General features: G+C 34.8%; 1 protein-coding gene across 5 annotated transcripts in view; it reads left to right on the top strand.

The window, feature by feature from the left end:
• CNOT2 (CCR4-NOT transcription complex subunit 2) overlaps positions 1 to 17,697 on the top strand; it is a 110,936-nt gene that overhangs the window by 30,005 nt on the left and 63,234 nt on the right. For 3 of the 5 annotated variants that reach the window (XM_079938288.1, XM_079938289.1, XM_079938290.1), the window contains exon 2: positions 11,914 to 12,056. In XM_079938288.1, the coding sequence (XP_079794414.1) occupies positions 12,009 to 12,056 (48 nt within the window). In that variant the 5' untranslated portion in view covers positions 11,914 to 12,008. Of the gene's footprint in view, positions 1 to 11,913; positions 12,057 to 17,697 lie in introns of those variants that run through there. The other 2 variants (XM_079938287.1, XM_079938291.1) reach the window with 2 other exon arrangements.

Here is a 17,697-nt window from a genome sequence, read left to right as displayed (position 1 = left end):
ATAGACAACAGAGACCTTGGTTGACGATAGTAATCTGGTAGCCTTAAAACTTTAACAAAACAATTTCGCTGTTCGCCTTGTGACACAGTGCCTGTTTTTTCTCTGCTTAGGGTCTAAAGCTCAGTGTGAAAGGATATTGTGGGTACTTTATTTCCTGATAGGGGTCTTTCTGAACTTTGAATCTCCAGCTGATTAATGTCTGTTACTTGTCACCCCATTGCTGATTTCCTTCTTATAGAAGAATAGTGAGACTTCTGAATAGATGTATTATTTGACAGCTGGAATTTCCAGAAATGATTTCATTTCTTTTGAAACCATAATTGATATGATATATGTATATGATACATCTATGATATTTATTACCAATTACGGTTTCATGAAGAAATATATATATCACATTTTCTTCATGAAACCATAATTGGTATGAGATATATGTGTGTGCATGTGTATATATACATATACATATATGTATGTAAAGATTGAATTCAAGTTAAGTGAACAGGAGCTCAAATTCTGGCCCTGTTACTTCCAGCTTAGTTAACTACCTCTTGACCTTGTGTTATTTCCTTACTGTTAGAGTTTGTTTTCTCATCTGTAAAAAAGGGACAGTAATATCTACCTTATAGAATTATTTTGAGGGTTGAAAGAAATTATACATGAAGTAGTGCACAGTGACTAATGCTTGGCAAATGATAGTTAATATTACATTTCTAGGAAGAAATGTTAAGATAGTGGACATATTTTTAAAACCTAAGTATTGAATATATTAGAGGAACTTTTTTTACTAGAAATTTCTTGTAATAAGGAAGTTTTACTGTAATCTACTTCTTCTGATTATCTGCTTCTGCACTTACAGTGTATGTATTTCAACAAAAGAAATCTTGTGCTTAAAAAACAGTGTAAAAATTAATGTTTAAGGCCCAGCATTATTTCTCAGAGGTACAGTAAGAGGCAAGGAAAGGGTGCATTGGCATGCATAGGAACTGTACAGTCTCTTATATACTACCTTCAATTTATATAATGTTTCTTTTTGCTTAGTACTTAAACTGAGATGAAAACATTTTTGAATTTCACTTTCTTATAAAGTCTTAACCCGACAGCCTTAATCTTGGCTGTACATTTGAATCACCTGGAGCACTTTAAGCCTTTCTTTTTTTTTTTTTTTTTTTTTTTGCGGTACGCGGGCCTCTCACTGTTGCGGCCTCTCCCATTGCGGAGCGCAGGCTCAGCGGCCATGGCTCACGGGCCCAGCCGCTCCGCGGCATGTGGGATCCTCCCGGACCGGGGCACGAACTCGTGTACCCTGCATCGGCAGGCGGACTCTCAACCACTGCGCCACCAAGGAAGCCCTGGAGCACTTTAAAAAGCACCTGCTGACCAGGTTCCATCCCTGACAAATTAATTAAAGTAGGAGCAAGGGAGGGGACATTAATATTTCTTAAAAAAAAAAAACCTTCGGTGATTCTGATGTGCATCCTATGATTAAAAACACTGTAAATCCTTTAGCCTATTTCTGTCCTCTATAAATATGCCTATTGCCTCTTCCCCTCTGTGTTAGTGCCCTAAACAGTCATGTGTCAGTGCTTTGCAGAGCATCTGTGGCTATTCCCTTGACTTTCACGCCAGGAACAGTGTACCAGAAGTTGCCCCTTTGTGTTTTACAAAAAATAAACTTTGAGAAGTTGGGAGAATGTCTACTTAGTTAGTGTTCACTATGTTATCTTCTTTAAATGGAGGGGTGTAATTATTCTTTTCTCCTTTTTACTTAAGCTTTATTTTTTTAAATTTTATTTATCTATTTTTGGCTGCGTTGGGTCTTCGTTGCGGTGTGCAGGCTTCTCATTGCGGTGGCTTCTCTTGTTGCGGAGCATAGGCTCTAGGCACTTGGGCTTCAGTAGTTGTGGCACACGGGCTCAGTAGTTGTGGCTTGCGGGCTCTATAGTGCAGGCTCAGTAGTTGTGGTGCATGGGCTTAGTTGCTCCGCGGCATGTGGGATCTTCCTGGACCGGGGCTCAAACCCATGTCCCCTACATTGGCAGGTGGATTCTTAACCACTACACCACCAGGGAAGGCCTTAAGCTTTATTTTATTTTATTTTTTTTATTTATTTATTTTTTTTATTTTTTTTATTTTTGCGGTACGCGGGCCTCTCACTGTTGCGGCCTCTGCCGTTGCGGAGCACAGGCTCAGCGGCCATGGCTCACGGGCCCAGCCGCTCCGCGGCATGTGGGATCTTCCCAGACCAGGACATGAACCCGTGTCCCCTGCATCGGCAGGCAGACTCTCAACCACTGTGCCACCAGGGAAGCCCTGTATTTCATTTTACTTGGAACTTTTTAGACTTGGTAGTAGAAATTTTCTGTCTTGAGATGCTTGGCCTTTTATTTTATTTCTTTTTTCTTTTTCTTTAACATCTTTATTGGAGTATAATTGCTTTACAATGGTGTGTTAGTTTCTGCTTTATAACAAAGTGAATCAGTTATACATATGTTCCCTCTTGCATCTCCCTCCCTCCCACCCTCCCTATCCCACCCCTCTAGGTGGTCACAAAGCACAGAGCTGATCTCCCTATGCTATGCGGCTGCTTCCCACTAGCTATCTATTTTACGTTTCGTAGTGTATATATGTCCATGCCACTCTCTCACTTTGTCACAGCTTACCCTTCCCCCTCCCCGTATCCTCAAGTCCATTCTCTAGTAGGTCTGTGTCTTTTTCCCGTCTTACCCCTACGTTCTGCATGACCTTTTTTTTTCTTAGATTCCATATATATGTGTTAGCATATGGTATTTGTTTTTCTCTTTCTGACTTCACTCTGTATGACAGACTCTAGGTGCATCCACCTCACTACAAATAACTCAATTTCGTTTCTTTTTATAGCTGGGTAATATTCCATTGTATGTATGTGCCACATCTTCTTTATCCATTCATCCGATGATGGACACTTAGGTTGCTTCCATGTCCAGGCTATTGTAAATAGAGCTGCAATGAACATTTTGGTACATGACTCTTTTTGAATTATGGTTCGAGATGCTGGACCTTTTAGACAGATAGATCTACTGTCTATTACTCACAGTAAATTCCATGTGTCAGGTACCTAGAAGCCTCCTTGAAATAACATGTGACAGAACTACACAGATATGTAAGAAATCGTGCATCAGGAACGCTACCAGTACAGAAAATAGAAGACACACAAAATTAAGCTACAAAACATTAAATTATGACAAACAGAGAGTAAATTGATTTCAAAAGCATAGTGTTGATTTATTTTTATTTGTTTTCCTTTGTAAATGTAGGCAACTTTTCATTTTACATGTTAATCATAGACTCTTGAAACATGTATTATTAAAACATTCAGAAAAACTATTTTTAGTTGATGTGGCATTTTTCCCAGACTAAGTTTGATATAAAACAGAAATTCCTGAGTTTTATTTATTTTTATTTTGTCTGCCCACGTTTCTTATATGTAACATAAGTCATCAACTCAGAATTTTGAAAACATTTATCTATGTGATCGAACCAAAAATTAGTTCAGAAAATAGTTCATAAAATACTTGTAACTGCAGCCTACCTACTAACAAGAAAATGTTGCTTAACATAGTTCTGGAATTTGAGAAACCCTAAGGTTTTAAAGATGATGTTAAGTGCATTTACTTCAGCTTTTATTGAGCTCTAGTGAAATTGGTCACATTTGGTAGTGTGTTTTAATTAATAGCCAACTTGGAATATAATGTCCTCTATATCAGAAAATAAAACCTGCCCAACGGGTTCAACTCTCTTAACCTGACAAATTCACATTGTAGCTTAAAGTTGAGTTTGGTAAAGACTACCAAATTAAAATCTTTTTTTTTTTTTGATGTGGACCTTTTTTTTTTTTTTAAGTCTTTATTGAATTTGTTACAATATTGTTTCTGTTCTATGTTTTGGTTTTTTGGCCCTGAGGCATGTGGGATCTTAGCTCCCTGACCAGGGTTCGAACCTCACCCCCTGCATTGGAAGGCGAAGTCTTAACCCCTGGACCACCAGGGAAGTCCCTAAAATCTTTTATTTAGATACCATTCCCAACCTCCAAAATATTTGGGCCATGTTTTAAAGTACTATTGAGCAATAAAGTGGGAGGAAAAAGAAAACATGGAAAAAAATCAACTGTAATTGTCCACTTTCCTAAATGGATTACTTTGACACAAAACATTTATTTAAAGTATAAAATTTTGGAGCTGCACACATTAAAAAAATTCATCTAAATTGATCACTTTATTTTACAGATTAAGAAACTGAAGCCAGAGAGGAGAAACTGATCAGGCTAATACTAACTAGAATTCAGATTTTCTGGTTATTGTTCCATTCAAGGTGTATATTTTTGTATGATGATGACATCCAAAATTTAATAGAATTTGGAGAATAAAGTTAATTTTTTTCTGTCCAATTAATTATTTTCTAGAAATGTTACTCATTAATCTCTTATTTTGAGAAGTCTTTTTTTGAAAGAAAAATTGGGGTTCAGTTACCATTTGTTTAGATAATATTAGGTGCTGAATTTTTATTAGCCTCTGATTTAGGGAAACACCTAGGATGAATAAGCCTGCTTATCTTATATTAATTAAGATTTGGTTTCTATTTTCCCTCTTACTGGCTTCTTGTCAGATTTTAAGCTGATAGCATGACTAAATCTATTTCACGGGTTTTCAGCAGAAAAGGTATAAAATGTTTATTCTTTTATCATTTATACTGGTATATTCAGTAACTTTATTCTAAAAGTATCTTGAATTTGAGAGAAGTTATTGCATGAGTAGACACTAGTGATACATGTGTTACACGAATTACTTTGCGTTCTTGAAATTTAATTCTGTTACCAGTCTGTTAAAAAGTTTAAAGTTTTTTGACTTAGTTATTTGCAAATATTCAATACAATTTGGAGGCTTTAAAACATTAGCTTTGTTTACATTGTTTAAAAATCTTTTAAATATTACTTCATCAAGCCTGTCTTTTAAAATATAATTTTGACATACCTGTTAATCACCTAGCATTTTATAAATTTTTGTTTTCAAGCAACATACAACATACCAGTGAAATGATCCATTCTCTAATAATCTGAATGGTTACCATATTTAAAGTGTTTTGTAGTTGAGAACAAACTGATAACAATAGAGGTACTACATAGTTCGTTCTAGCCTTTCATCCTTGCTTACCTGTAACTTTCCTGAAGTGGGAAATCTGGCTCCCACCAACCACCATCTATTTTACTTATTGTTTATCTTCAGTAGACATGTATAGTTGTTTCAGCATTACTAATCCATAGCCTTGTAAGGAATCACTTTACCAACCAGAACACAGTGTTTATATAGAGTTCTTTTTTTCTGTTACAGTTACCAGTCACAATACCATCTTCCAAAGTTATTTAGGCCAGCACCATTTTCCATACCCCCTTCAATGTGGCTGTGTCATACATTTGTAATACAGTTACTCTTTTGCCAGTTCTGTATTTCTAACCTCCTAGTTGATTTTTAAGATTTGCATACATTCAGCTTTACTCTTCATGTTGTGAAGTTCTATGGATTTCGGGACATGCATAGCATCTGTGTCCACTCCAGTACCATATAGAATAATTCAGTCTCTTTAAAAGTTCCCTCTGTGTCCCCTTTGTAGTCAGTCACTCCTCCAGTTCCCTGGCAACCATTGATCTATTTTCTCTCTCTACAGTTTTGCCTTTCCAGAATGTCATGAATGGAAACACTATATGGCCTTTTTGGTCTGGATTCTTTGCCTTAGCAAGTGCATTTAAGATTCATCCATGTTGCATAAATTAATAGCTTGGTTTTTTTTTAATTGTTGAATAGAATTCTGTTGTGTAGATGTGTTGTTTTATTTATCCATTCACCTTTTGAAGAACATCTTCCATGGTATAAACATTCACGTATAGGTGTTGGTATGAGCGTAAGTTTTCAGTACACTTTGGTAAATACCTAGGGGCACAATTACTGGGTTGTATGTTAAGCCTATGTTTAACTTTATAAAAAACTGCCAAACTCTTCCAAATGTATTTGCTTTCATTTTTTAAAGATATTTTAGCTAGATTTAGAATTCTTGGTTAATAGTTTTTTATAATTTTTTTCTATAGTTTAAAAATGTTGAGGGGAGTTCCCTGATGGCCTACAAGTTCGTATTCTGGGCTTTCACTGCCATGGCCCCAGGGTTCAATCCCTCCTGGTCTGGGAACTGAGATCCCACACCCCTCACGGCTAGAAAAAAACTTGATTACCTCTCCCCTGATTTGCATTGTTTTTGGTGACAAGTCTGCCATCATTTCTCTCTCTTTTTCTCTATGTATTCTTTTTTGCCCTTCTGGCTGCTTTATGATTTCTCTATCACTGTTTCTCAGTAGTTTGACTGTCAAATGATGAGGTGTGTTTTTTTGTTCTCCTTAGAGGTTGTTGAAGTTATTGGATCTGTGAGTTTATAGTTCTCAACAAATTTAGGGAAAGTTTGGCCTTTTTTCCCTGTCCTCCTGCTCTTTTACTCTTTCTGGGATACTAATTACATTAATTTTAGACTGCTTGATATCGCCCAACAGTTCACTGTCCCTAGTGATGATATCTCACTGTTCATTGTCCCATGGTTCCTTTTTTTTTTTTTCTAGGCTCTTTTCTCACAGTGTTTAATTTTGGAGTTTTTTCTGTTGCTATGTCTTCAATTCATTAAGCTTTTCTTTTGGAGTATCTAATCTGCTGTTAATCCTATCCAATGCATGTTTAATTAGAGATATTGAATTTTTATCTCTAGATGATCAGTTTGAGCCTTTAAAAAATGTTTTAACTTTCAAATAATTATAAATTCATAAGATGCAAAAATAGTACAAGGAGGTCCCATATGCCCATCACCTATCTTCCTCCAGTGATGTCATCTTACATAACTGTAGTGCATTATCAAAACCAGAAATCGGTATAACTTATTAGACTGCAAATTAATTCACTTTACCCTTTTCTGCATGCATTCACTTTTTTGTATGTTTTTATCATTCTGTGGTATTTTTCACATGTGTAGAGTCATATAACCACCACCACCAAAAGCAAGATACAGAACCTTTCTGTCACCATAAAAAAAAATCCTCTTTCTGCCAACTTAGGTATTTTTGATACCTTGAAATTTTTTTCTTTTAATTTTTTAAAAAATTTAAATAATTATTTATTTATTTTTGGCTGAGTTGGGTCTTTGTTGCTGCTCAGGGCTTTCTCTAGTTGCGGCGAGAGGGGGCTACTCTTCATTGCAGTGCGTGGGCTTCTTATTGCGGTGGCTTCTCTTGTTGCAGAGCATGGGCTCTAGGTGCACAGGCTTCAGTAGTTGTGGCACGTGGGCTTAGTAGTTGTGGCTCACGGGCTCTTAGAGCATAGGCTAAGTAGTTGTAGCGCATGGGCTTAGTTGCTCCGTGGCATGTGGGATCTTCCCAGACCAGGGCTGGAACCTGCGTCCCCTGCATTGGCAGGTGGATACCTTACCTTTCTGGTACTATGTTCATAGTTTTCTTTATTTGCTTGAATGTATGGAATACATTTACAATACCTCTCTAAGCCACTAATTCTATCATCTGTATAATTGCAGGTTTATTTCCATTTATTATATTTCACCTTGTTATGGGTTGTATTTCCTGCTTCTTTGCATGGCTAGTGTTTCTGATTGGATGCCAAACATTTAATTTTACATTATTTAATGATGGTTTTGTTGTATTGTTTTAAATATTGTTGGGCTTTGTTTAGGGGTACAGTTATGGTACTTAGAATTCTTTTGATCTTTTTGAGGCTTGGTTTTAAGCTCTGTTGGTGCTGGTCAAGAACATACTTCAGTTTAAAGCTTATTTGGTTTCATTACTGAGGTTTTCATTACCTTCTGAACTCTATTCAGTACCCTGTGTGTTAAAAGGTCCTACTCTCATTGATGGGAACATGAGCTCTGGGGATTGTTCTGCCTGCTCCTTTTCAGAGGCTTTTTCTTCAGATTCAGTAGTTTTTTCACATGCATGAACAGATCATTACTTAGCTAAAACCTTGAGGGGAATCTCTCTCCATATCTTTGGAGCTCTTTGCAGCTTCCTTCTCCCCATTTGCCCTGCAAATTCTGGCTGTCTTGGTGTTTCCCCTAACTCTGAACTCTTTTTCCTTAACTCAGTGAGACTGTTGTGCTCCAGTTGGGTTCCATCGCCTAACCCCCTCCCTGTGTTTCAGCCTTGTAACTCTACAGGCAGTAGAGCTTACTTTTGTTTTGTTCTCTTGATGATCTCTGTCCTGAGATGGTGTTCAATGTCTGAAAATCATTGTTTCATACATTTTTTTCTAGTTTTCTAGTTGTCTAAGGTAGGAAGGTAAATACAGTCTCTGTTTTTCTGTCTTGGAAGGTATCCCTGCCTTATAGAAAATTTCATTTTAGTTTTATAAATATTTGTCTTTTCTGAGTTTTTAAATATTTATAGGACTTTGTGGGAAAAGCAGTGCATAAACTTTAATAAATTTAGGTACCTAGGGTGCATGTTCTCTCTCATGTTTTCTTTTTTTCACATATTCTCTGTGTCACACATATATTCACAGTCTTTTTTATCTATTCACTGTCCTTTCATTCCTAATATGATGAGTATCAACACAATCTGTTATTGAACATCTTTGTTTAATATAAGATAGTGGTGACAAATGTTAGCTTTTCATGTTTACCCAGAAGAAAATAAGAGTGCCTTAATTTCTTTTTCCCTTTGTTTACTGAAAGGAGATAATGATTTTTAGTTATTGTTCAATATAGAATGTTGATTCCTATATTGGTTAGAACACATACAGGCATACATCTTGTTTCATTGTGTTGCAGGAAGGGGGACCCCTTCCCTTCCAGGGCCCGAGAGTGAGCTCTTGTCTAACACTCTGAAATGAATTGTCCGAGGAGACACATGGGCTGACAAAGCAAGAGGCTTTATTGGGAAGGGGCGCCCATGTGGAGAGCAGCAGGGTAAGGGAACCCAGGAGAACTGCTCTACCACGTGGCTCGCAGTGTCTGGGTTTTATGGTGATGGGGTTAGCTTCCGGGTTGTCTCTGGCCAATCATTCTGACTCAAGGTTCTTTCTGGTGGTGCACGCGTCGATAAGCCAAGATGGATTCCAGCGCGAAGGATTCTGGGAGGTTGGTAGGACATATGGACTGGTGTCTCCTCTCCTTTTGACCTTTCCCGAATTCTTCCGGTTGGTGGTAGCTTGTTAGTTCTGTGTTCCTTACCAGGACCTCCTGTTGTAAGATAACTCAAGCAAGTGGTTACTGTCGTGTCTGGGCAGGGCAGGCGGTTTCTGTCGGTGGTTCCCTTAACAACCGCACTTTGCTTTATTGTGCTTTATTATTCTATTGTGTTTTTACAAATGGAAGGTTTGTGGTAATCCTGCATCAGACAGGTCTGCGGGTATTGTTTTTCCAACAGCATTTGCTCACTTCACGTCTCCATCACATTTTGGAACTCTTGAAATATTACAGACTTTTTCATTATTCTAATATTTGTTTTGGTGATATGTGATTGGTGATCTTTGATGTTAGTATTGCAAAAAGGTGATGACTCACTGGAGGCTCCAGTGACGGTTAACATTTTTTAACAATAAAGTGTTTTTTAGTTAAGGGACGTACATTGTTTTTTTAGACATAATGCTATTGTATACTTAATAGACTACAGTATAGTGTAAACATAACTTATGTGTGTTGGGAAACGAAAAAGTTTGTATGACTTGCTTTATTGTGGTATTTGCTTTATTGCTGTGATCTGGAACTGAACCTGCAGTATCTTGGAGGTATGCCTATAGTGGCTGCTGTTTGAAACCCTAAGCCATGAAATACTTGAAGTTATCCCAAGATGGGGAAACAAAAGAAACAAAACAAGCTTTACTTTTGTACTAAATTCATAGTATTCCAAAGTTAATATTTTTTTAATCTGGTAAATGTACAGATTAAATATTTTTAATTATATTATTTAGCATATAAAGTCCTAATTATCTCATATATATATATAATGTTACGCTGTTGAAAATAGAATAGCCTTGCCTGATTTTAGATTTCTAATATATCTTTTGATGAAACTGGTACAAATGGAAGATAGTGCATGGACTTTAAACTTATTCTTAATCTTATTTAAGAAGGAGAACATGCTTATTTTCTAAGAAAAAACTGAAATTTTACACTTACTGTCCATTGAATTCAGACTTGTCATGAACATGTTAATAGTAAAGCAAGTACTGTTTTAACCTCTCTTAATATTATAAAATACATTAAAACAGGGTTAATGTTGTTTAGAGGATGCATAATAAATAGGTTTGTTCTCATTTTGTGACAGTCATGAACATTTAAGTTGGAGCTAAATGTATGTCACTTAACGATTCTTGAACATCTAATTCAGTAGATAGTTTTTCTTTATGAATAACCTAATTCCTTGCTAGATTATATTTATAGCAGTAAATATACTTACGCTTTAAAAAACCTTTCTCCTTTGTTACTTTTGAGAGAGACGTATTTAATTCCACTAGTACATATAAATTTGGTAATGCACATTTACATTTTTGCCATAGAGCCAGGCATCTCTGAAGTATTTCAGCCAAACATTTACAATGCAAGATGGTCAAAATTAAGTAAAAGTATATAGCACCCGCTAACTTGTGATCAGGCATAAGAGAGGAGGTGGAGTGTAGGTTTTCAGTACATGAATTCTTTTTAAAATTTAAATCTAATAATATTAATTTTTAATGTTTTCCTTGAAAAATTTTCTGACCTTCTTACTAGATTGCTTTTTAGACGTAATCCATGTGTATGTGTATGTGCATGTTTGTTGGTTTTAGTAAAATTGATTCATACTTCCTATGAAATTAAGTTAGATGTTTTTATTATCCTCTCTGAAAGTAAATTTTGTCTAATATTAAATAATTGCTCTAAATTTGAATATAGTTTTTAGTGGTTAGCAACTATTGTTAGTTCAGTAGGTATACTAACTTACTACTTTCCTGGGGTAAACATTTTACTAAAAGTTAGGTAAAAGTAAAAGTAAGACTTTAGTCTTAAAAACAACTATTTACAAATTCTTTGTAGATACCACTTTTGAATTTTTGGTCTTTCATTTTCAATTTACGTTCTTGAGTTAGCATCTCTAGAGACTATTACCTCTGCTTCGGTGATTGTTTTTTTTTTTTTTTTTTTTTTTGTACCTGAAGTTTACAGTGCCTAGTCATTTTGGACTTATTTAGCTCTGTCCAGGTTAAGAAATAAGCACCATTATTTTTCTGCCCTAATGTAAAAAAGCACATTCTATTAGAGCATGCATGAAATTGGAGGATTGAAGGACAGAGGCTTCCAGAAAGTTGACATGCGTTGCTACTCTTCATTGGAGTAAATTTTAATAGAATATTGAGTTAGGTTTGCATCTGTTAATCATCCTAACATTATAGGATGAATTCCCATCTTATGGCATAGGAATAAACCTCATAAACTGAATGAATAGCGGCTGTATAAATAAGCATTTTGAGGGGAGGGATTTGAAATTAGATGACTGAATCTGAATTAATTGAACATTTCTGAGACTAACAGGAGGATGTTTATTTAAAAGGAAAAAAAATGTGTCAATTCAGGGCTGAACTTTTTTGTCCACTCCATTTTTATTCACTGTAAGTTTCTTTCTATGTGTGAGGTCTGGGAGACAGTTTTAATTGGAAGGGAAAGGTTTTCATATTTAATAACTTCTATCTCAAATAAAATGTCTGCCAGTCTAGCCCTCCCTGGATGGTTAAGAGGAAGATCAATTAAGATATAAAAAGAGTACTTTTTGGTTTTGTTTTCTATGTATCGTATTGGATATTTTTGCTGCTGTTCATATGTTTACATGTTAGTAATTTTGACGGCTTTTGGATAATTCCACTCTAGAGGGAGAACTGGTGGGCGGTCCTTCCTGTGACACGACCCTTGAGTGACAGTTCTATTTGATTGCCTCCAGTACTGTGAGGAAAGGACACGACTCTATGGTGAGGACTGATGGACATACATTATCTGAGAAAAGAAACTACCAGGTAAGATCAAAAATTTTTTTCCTTTTTTCTGTTGGTCATATAGTTACATGAACTGTTTAACATGTTGTATTTAATTGGAATCAGGTTGGATACACCTGAGTTTGAAAAATTGGGGTTATAATTTTAAAAATAACGTATGTTGGGTTTGACAGTTGAAATAGTGGGAACATTTTTCAGAGTAAAGCATGCTTATAATATAAATGTATATTTATTCTTATAAATAATGTATATATATTATTATAATAAATGTATATATATTCTTTTAGTGTCAGAACATAATTTTTCTGGTGTGTATATCTGTGTCAAAGCTTAGATTATCTAAAACACAGTTTATGACTTCATGGCTGGATTCAGAGCTAGTATTCCATAAAACAAAATGTTGATTGCTTTTATACAATATTATTTCTGGAAGACTAAATCTGAAGTCTTAGGATCTATTCGGGGTACTAGAGCATCACAGGAATGTAGACAAAGTTGGTTAGAGTATAGAAAAAATAGAAATGAAAATCCCAGGGTACTCAGAGACCCCAATTCTATTGAATTTGTCATTAGCTTGCTGTCCTTATAATGTTAGATTCTTGTTTTCTCATTTATTAAGTTATTTAATAATATCCATCCCCTATGAAATATAAGGATGCTGAAAGGATGGTTGAGGTGTAATATTCTTGTTTTCTTTCTGAGCTTTTAAAAGAAGGTGAATTTTAAAGATAGTGCTATTAAATAGTGATTTTAAAAACTCTTATATTTGAATTTAATTTTTTCAAAGAAAATCTGCTTTATTCATTTGATAATAATTTAATATCAAATTATCTAATGACTCAGAATACACAGTAGTTCATAGTTAAGTAGGAATAAGCTTTAGGCTTCTTTCACAAATACATATCCAGCCTCCCTCTCTCCCTTCCACCCACAAGTTTTGTTCCCTCCAGGCTGTGAAGGCAACTAGTGTGATAGCAGCAGCTTTTGTTAACTAACCATTTATCTTCTAATCATTTATTTTAGCCCAGTTAGTCTTTTCTTCCCTCAGATTGGAACAGTGAACATTGGAGAAAATTGTAAATGGGTCTTCATGGTGAGATAACAAAGAGCCTTTGAACACAAGACTTAGGTTCTGGTTTGGGCACTGTCCATAATGAAAAGTAGTGTCATATTTAACCTTTCTAGAATTTGACCTAATTTTATGTCTGAAGTTTCTTGCCAGATTTTTATAATTTTAATAAGCCAGAGTAAGCTGTGGCTATGCAGAATCAGTTCTCCCTGTAACCTTTTCTGTTCTGAATTGTTTTTATAGAATTAATCAACATGGCCTCTGTTCATTACTTATACTTGCTGTAACTCCTGCCTCACAACCACTTCCAACTACCTTGACTCATAGGATTTTAATTGGTTACACTACTTGGGTTGTTGTATCTTTTGATAGATTCTGCTAAATTATTTTAAGAATGTTGTGATTCTATATTGTGTGGCTTTTCAGTGTTTATAATCCAGTTTGTAAAGCGTAAGCAGAACTTTTGTATGATCACACAGTATGATTAATTTACTTTATGGAATCATATTAATAAAGAATTCCAAATTTTACACTTAAGAAAGGAATAAAAGGAGATTATATTTTATACATGAAGAGATTTCCTAATTCCTGTTCATTCTACTCTAAAAAAATGGTTTAGAGTCACACTGTTTCGGTCACATTATTTACAAATAATCCAGGTCTTTTAGCTTACCTGAAAATGCATTCTTGGTTAGGGTTCTTCTGCCTGAAAATATTTTCCCTTTTCTCTTTTCTTGTTACTTAGTGACAATTAGTGTATGTTGAAATATTCTTGGAAACACTTGTTTAAATTGCCATTGTAAAATTATTTGTAAAAACCTCTTTTGAAAAATACATGTATAGAAATATAATTTCCTGTCTGATAATTATGATGAGTATATTAAGAGCATATGGGAAATTCAAAGGAATAGTAGGTAAATTACTAATATTTATATTGGTAGCACTAAGAGTTCGTATATGCTGAGATGAAATGATCTGGATTTTTAACAATTCCATTTTGGAGGAATTTTATTTGTTGTTTTTCATGGATAAAGTAGGATTTCTTTGTAGCTGTGTTTATACTAATTAATTTATCTTTGAGGCCTTTTGTTTTTGGAGGTTACTTGATGTCTTATAGTGTTATTTAAGCATTCTGATAATAATAAGCTAATAGTCCAGAGTTTAATAAAAAGGATAAAATTTCCCCAGTTCTCCTTTCATTGTGGACTTGATTAAAGACTTAGGAACTCATTTGGGAAGGTGCATTCCCTCAGCTTTGTGCTAAAACCTAATGACTTTTAAATGGGTGTTGGTTGAAGTATTGATTTTTCTATTGGTATCTACTTTGTGTGTTTCATTTGTCACTACGAATTTAAGCCCAGTTAAAAGTTTTTTGAGTATGACTAGAGTAATTGAAGTTTATTTGCAAAGACAGACTGGTATATTAGTTCAGATGAGATAATTTAATTATGTAAATGGTTTATAGTTTATTCTTTTAGAAAGATTGTCAAGCGTCTTCCAAGGAAATGTAACTCCAGTTTTTAGCTAGAATTTTCTTTTCTTTCTCTAATTTACACTAATTTATTCCAACTATGAGCATGCACAAATTTAACCATATTAATTACCAGGTTAACTTACCAGTGCCTTCTTCCCCTCTGTTATATAATGCAGACGAGCTCCTAAACATTACATATAATCTTTGCACATTCTGACCCCGCATACTTTTATTTCCATTGTCTCCTCTGTTTGCTTATTGAGTAATATAAATGGAAAAGTTTTTCCATTGAGTAATATAAAACTGCTTTTAAATCTCTATGCTATGCACTTTTACACTTTAAGCCTTTACTTGTTTGGGTTCCTCTTCATGTAATGCCTCACCTTTCTTCCATGATTCAAGAATTAGGTATCAATACTTTGAGAAGCCATTCTGTGATGGGCTTCAGCATTCCTTCTCCTTGCTTTTGTAGCTTTTGTGCATACTTCTAGTTTAGTGTGTACCATGATACAATGTAGTTATGTTTATTTTTCCTTGTCTTGCTGTAACCCCGTGCTGTCCAGTACCGTAGGCACTAGCCATAAGTGGTATTTAAATTCATTTAAACAAAATAAAATAATTTAATTTCTCAGTCACATCGACCACATTTCAAATGCTCAATAGTTACATGCTGTTAATGGCCACCATATTGAACAGTGCAGATATAGAACTTTTCCATTATTGCACAGAGTTGTATTAGACAGTGCTACTGTATGTTACAAGCGTCTTGAAAACTGGAGCCATATTTATTTTGGTACTGCCTGTACCTAGCATGGTTTCAGTTACATAATAGGTGTTCAAATGCATGTTGTTTCAATAAAATTAAAACAAAGAAAGAGGTGACAGGAAGAAACTGCAAAGTGTGCTGGGGAAAATGCCGCTTATATATATATATCTCCAAGATTTTTAGAATGCTACTTTGAGGTCATCACATCATATGCTAGCTAGTTCAGTGTATGTTATTTATAAACTAGATCTAATGCATCCTAGTCTGTATGTTCCTTAAGAATACCTCATTATCTAGAATACCACATTAACTTTGTGGAATGTATCCTGTCAGAGAATGATGGCAGTGATTGTATTGCTATTTCCTCCTCTCTCCCCCTGCCATTAACTATTTTATTTCCTTTCTATTAGTTTTTTTAAATTACAGAGCTATAGAATGTGAAAGTTTATCTTCACAATTTTACTTTTAACAGTTTAGTGTGTATCTTTTCTAGTGATTATATAGGTGCAAATGTGATTTGTTGTCTTTGTTTTTAACAAATATGCGTTTTTCTACAGCTTGAGTATTGTACTTAATGGAGATATTTCCATGTCCCACCCTTCCACTGCCTCCTTCCCCAGAAGTACTCTGTTGTTTGAATTTTGTTTTATTCTTTTTGTTTTTATATTTTTATTACATATATATTTCAGTATATAGGTGCATCTTTATGTATCATGTGGCAATTTTTTGAAAAGTGATTCCCTATATTCTGTTATTTGGAATAGGAAAAAAAATAATGACTTTCCAGCCCACCCCAAACCGTAAACAATTTCCCAGATATTGCTAAAACACTCAACACCTATCTGACATTTCAGATATCTGACAATTCTGCATAATGTAAAGCATTTAAAACACAAGTTTCCTAATTATTTAACAATCAGTGGTGCACATACAAATTCATCTGGTACGTGTGCTTCCATTCAGTATGCAAGAGTATTGTACAATACTGTATACAAATTACATTTTTTTCTTTTGCACTGCAGTAAAAATTTAATGTAAACAAGCAATGAAGTACCCCATTTCTTTTATTATAAGTGATAACACATTATTGAAAATTTTTATCTTTCTGCTATCAGGATGTATTTTACAACTGATGGTATCTTAGAGTCATAGTTGTAACATAGTAGCTTATAACCTTTTCTTGATAGCTTCTAGTATGATTGAAAACAGCACCAGCATCAAAGCACTTGGAATCTGATATATTACGTACGTTAAAGATGCATAATAAAAAGAAAACTTAAAATGGAAAAGAATTTTTGAAAAATGAATACTTAGCAATTCAAGAGTTGTCAGAATAGGTCTAGCGCGTAGAACAGAAAGATGGAGGCTTTAGACATCCTTGCTGTTTGGCCCTGGGTTAAGGTGAGTAAGAGTGAGCTGAGGAAGGAATTCGTTCAAAAATAAGTACTTGAAATCAGTGAACTGGTTCATAGTTTACTGCTCTTGAAACTCTTGGAAACAAATGGCTGTAGCCACAGGATGAAGGAAGGGGAATAAAAAACTCAAGTTGGTGACTGTTAAGTTGTCTTCACTTGCAGTTACACAATTCCTGCTAAAATGAGATCGCTTTTGTAATTACATTTTAAATGTGATGCTTCTGCTCATGTCACGATCATATTATCAGCTGCAAAAGTTATTTTGACTCCATGACCTAAATATTTGTTTCAAATAAATTTTGACATTTATTTGTCATTCATGGCTCATCTTTTTCTTCTTCCTCTGGCCAACCAAAAACATCAAATTAAATGAATTCCCAAGTTCCTCATTGGTTGGTTTATTACGTGATGCTAACAATGTTGGTCTTTCTTTGAATGCATTATATGTTCTGATACTTTTTTACTCATCTTCTGAAATCATCAAATGAGCTGACATTTGTTTTCCACAAAGCAGGTTTCACTAAGGTACATGGTTCTATGGCACCCTTAGTATCTTCGTAATTTTTTCACAGTGCCCCTGGGCCACTGTGAAATGTTAACAGTTTTGTTAAATTAAGTAATTAGGTCTAAACCACTTATGTAGTTCAGGTGGTATCTGATATCTGACAGATATCTGATATCTGACGTGTTCCCTGAGAAGATTTAAAATATCTGGCGGCATCCTTTTGTCTTCACTGTGGTGCTCCTTTGGGAACTTAGCTCTAGGCTTTTACACGTGAAATATTGTTTTCTCTTTCAGAAATACATTTTATATTTAAATAATTTGCCCCAATCATGAATATGGAATGTGTTCATCATTAAATAGAAAGTTAAAACATTAGTGTAGATACTTCTATCAATCAGAAAATATAGAAGCAAAGTTACTATTTTTTTAATTG

Source organism: Stenella coeruleoalba, assembly GCF_951394435.1.
Source record: "Stenella coeruleoalba genome assembly, chromosome: 11".
NCBI lineage: Eukaryota > Metazoa > Chordata > Mammalia > Artiodactyla > Delphinidae > Stenella > Stenella coeruleoalba.
Note: the sequence above shows the minus strand (reverse complement) of the source record. Positions and strands in the feature narration are given on the sequence as shown.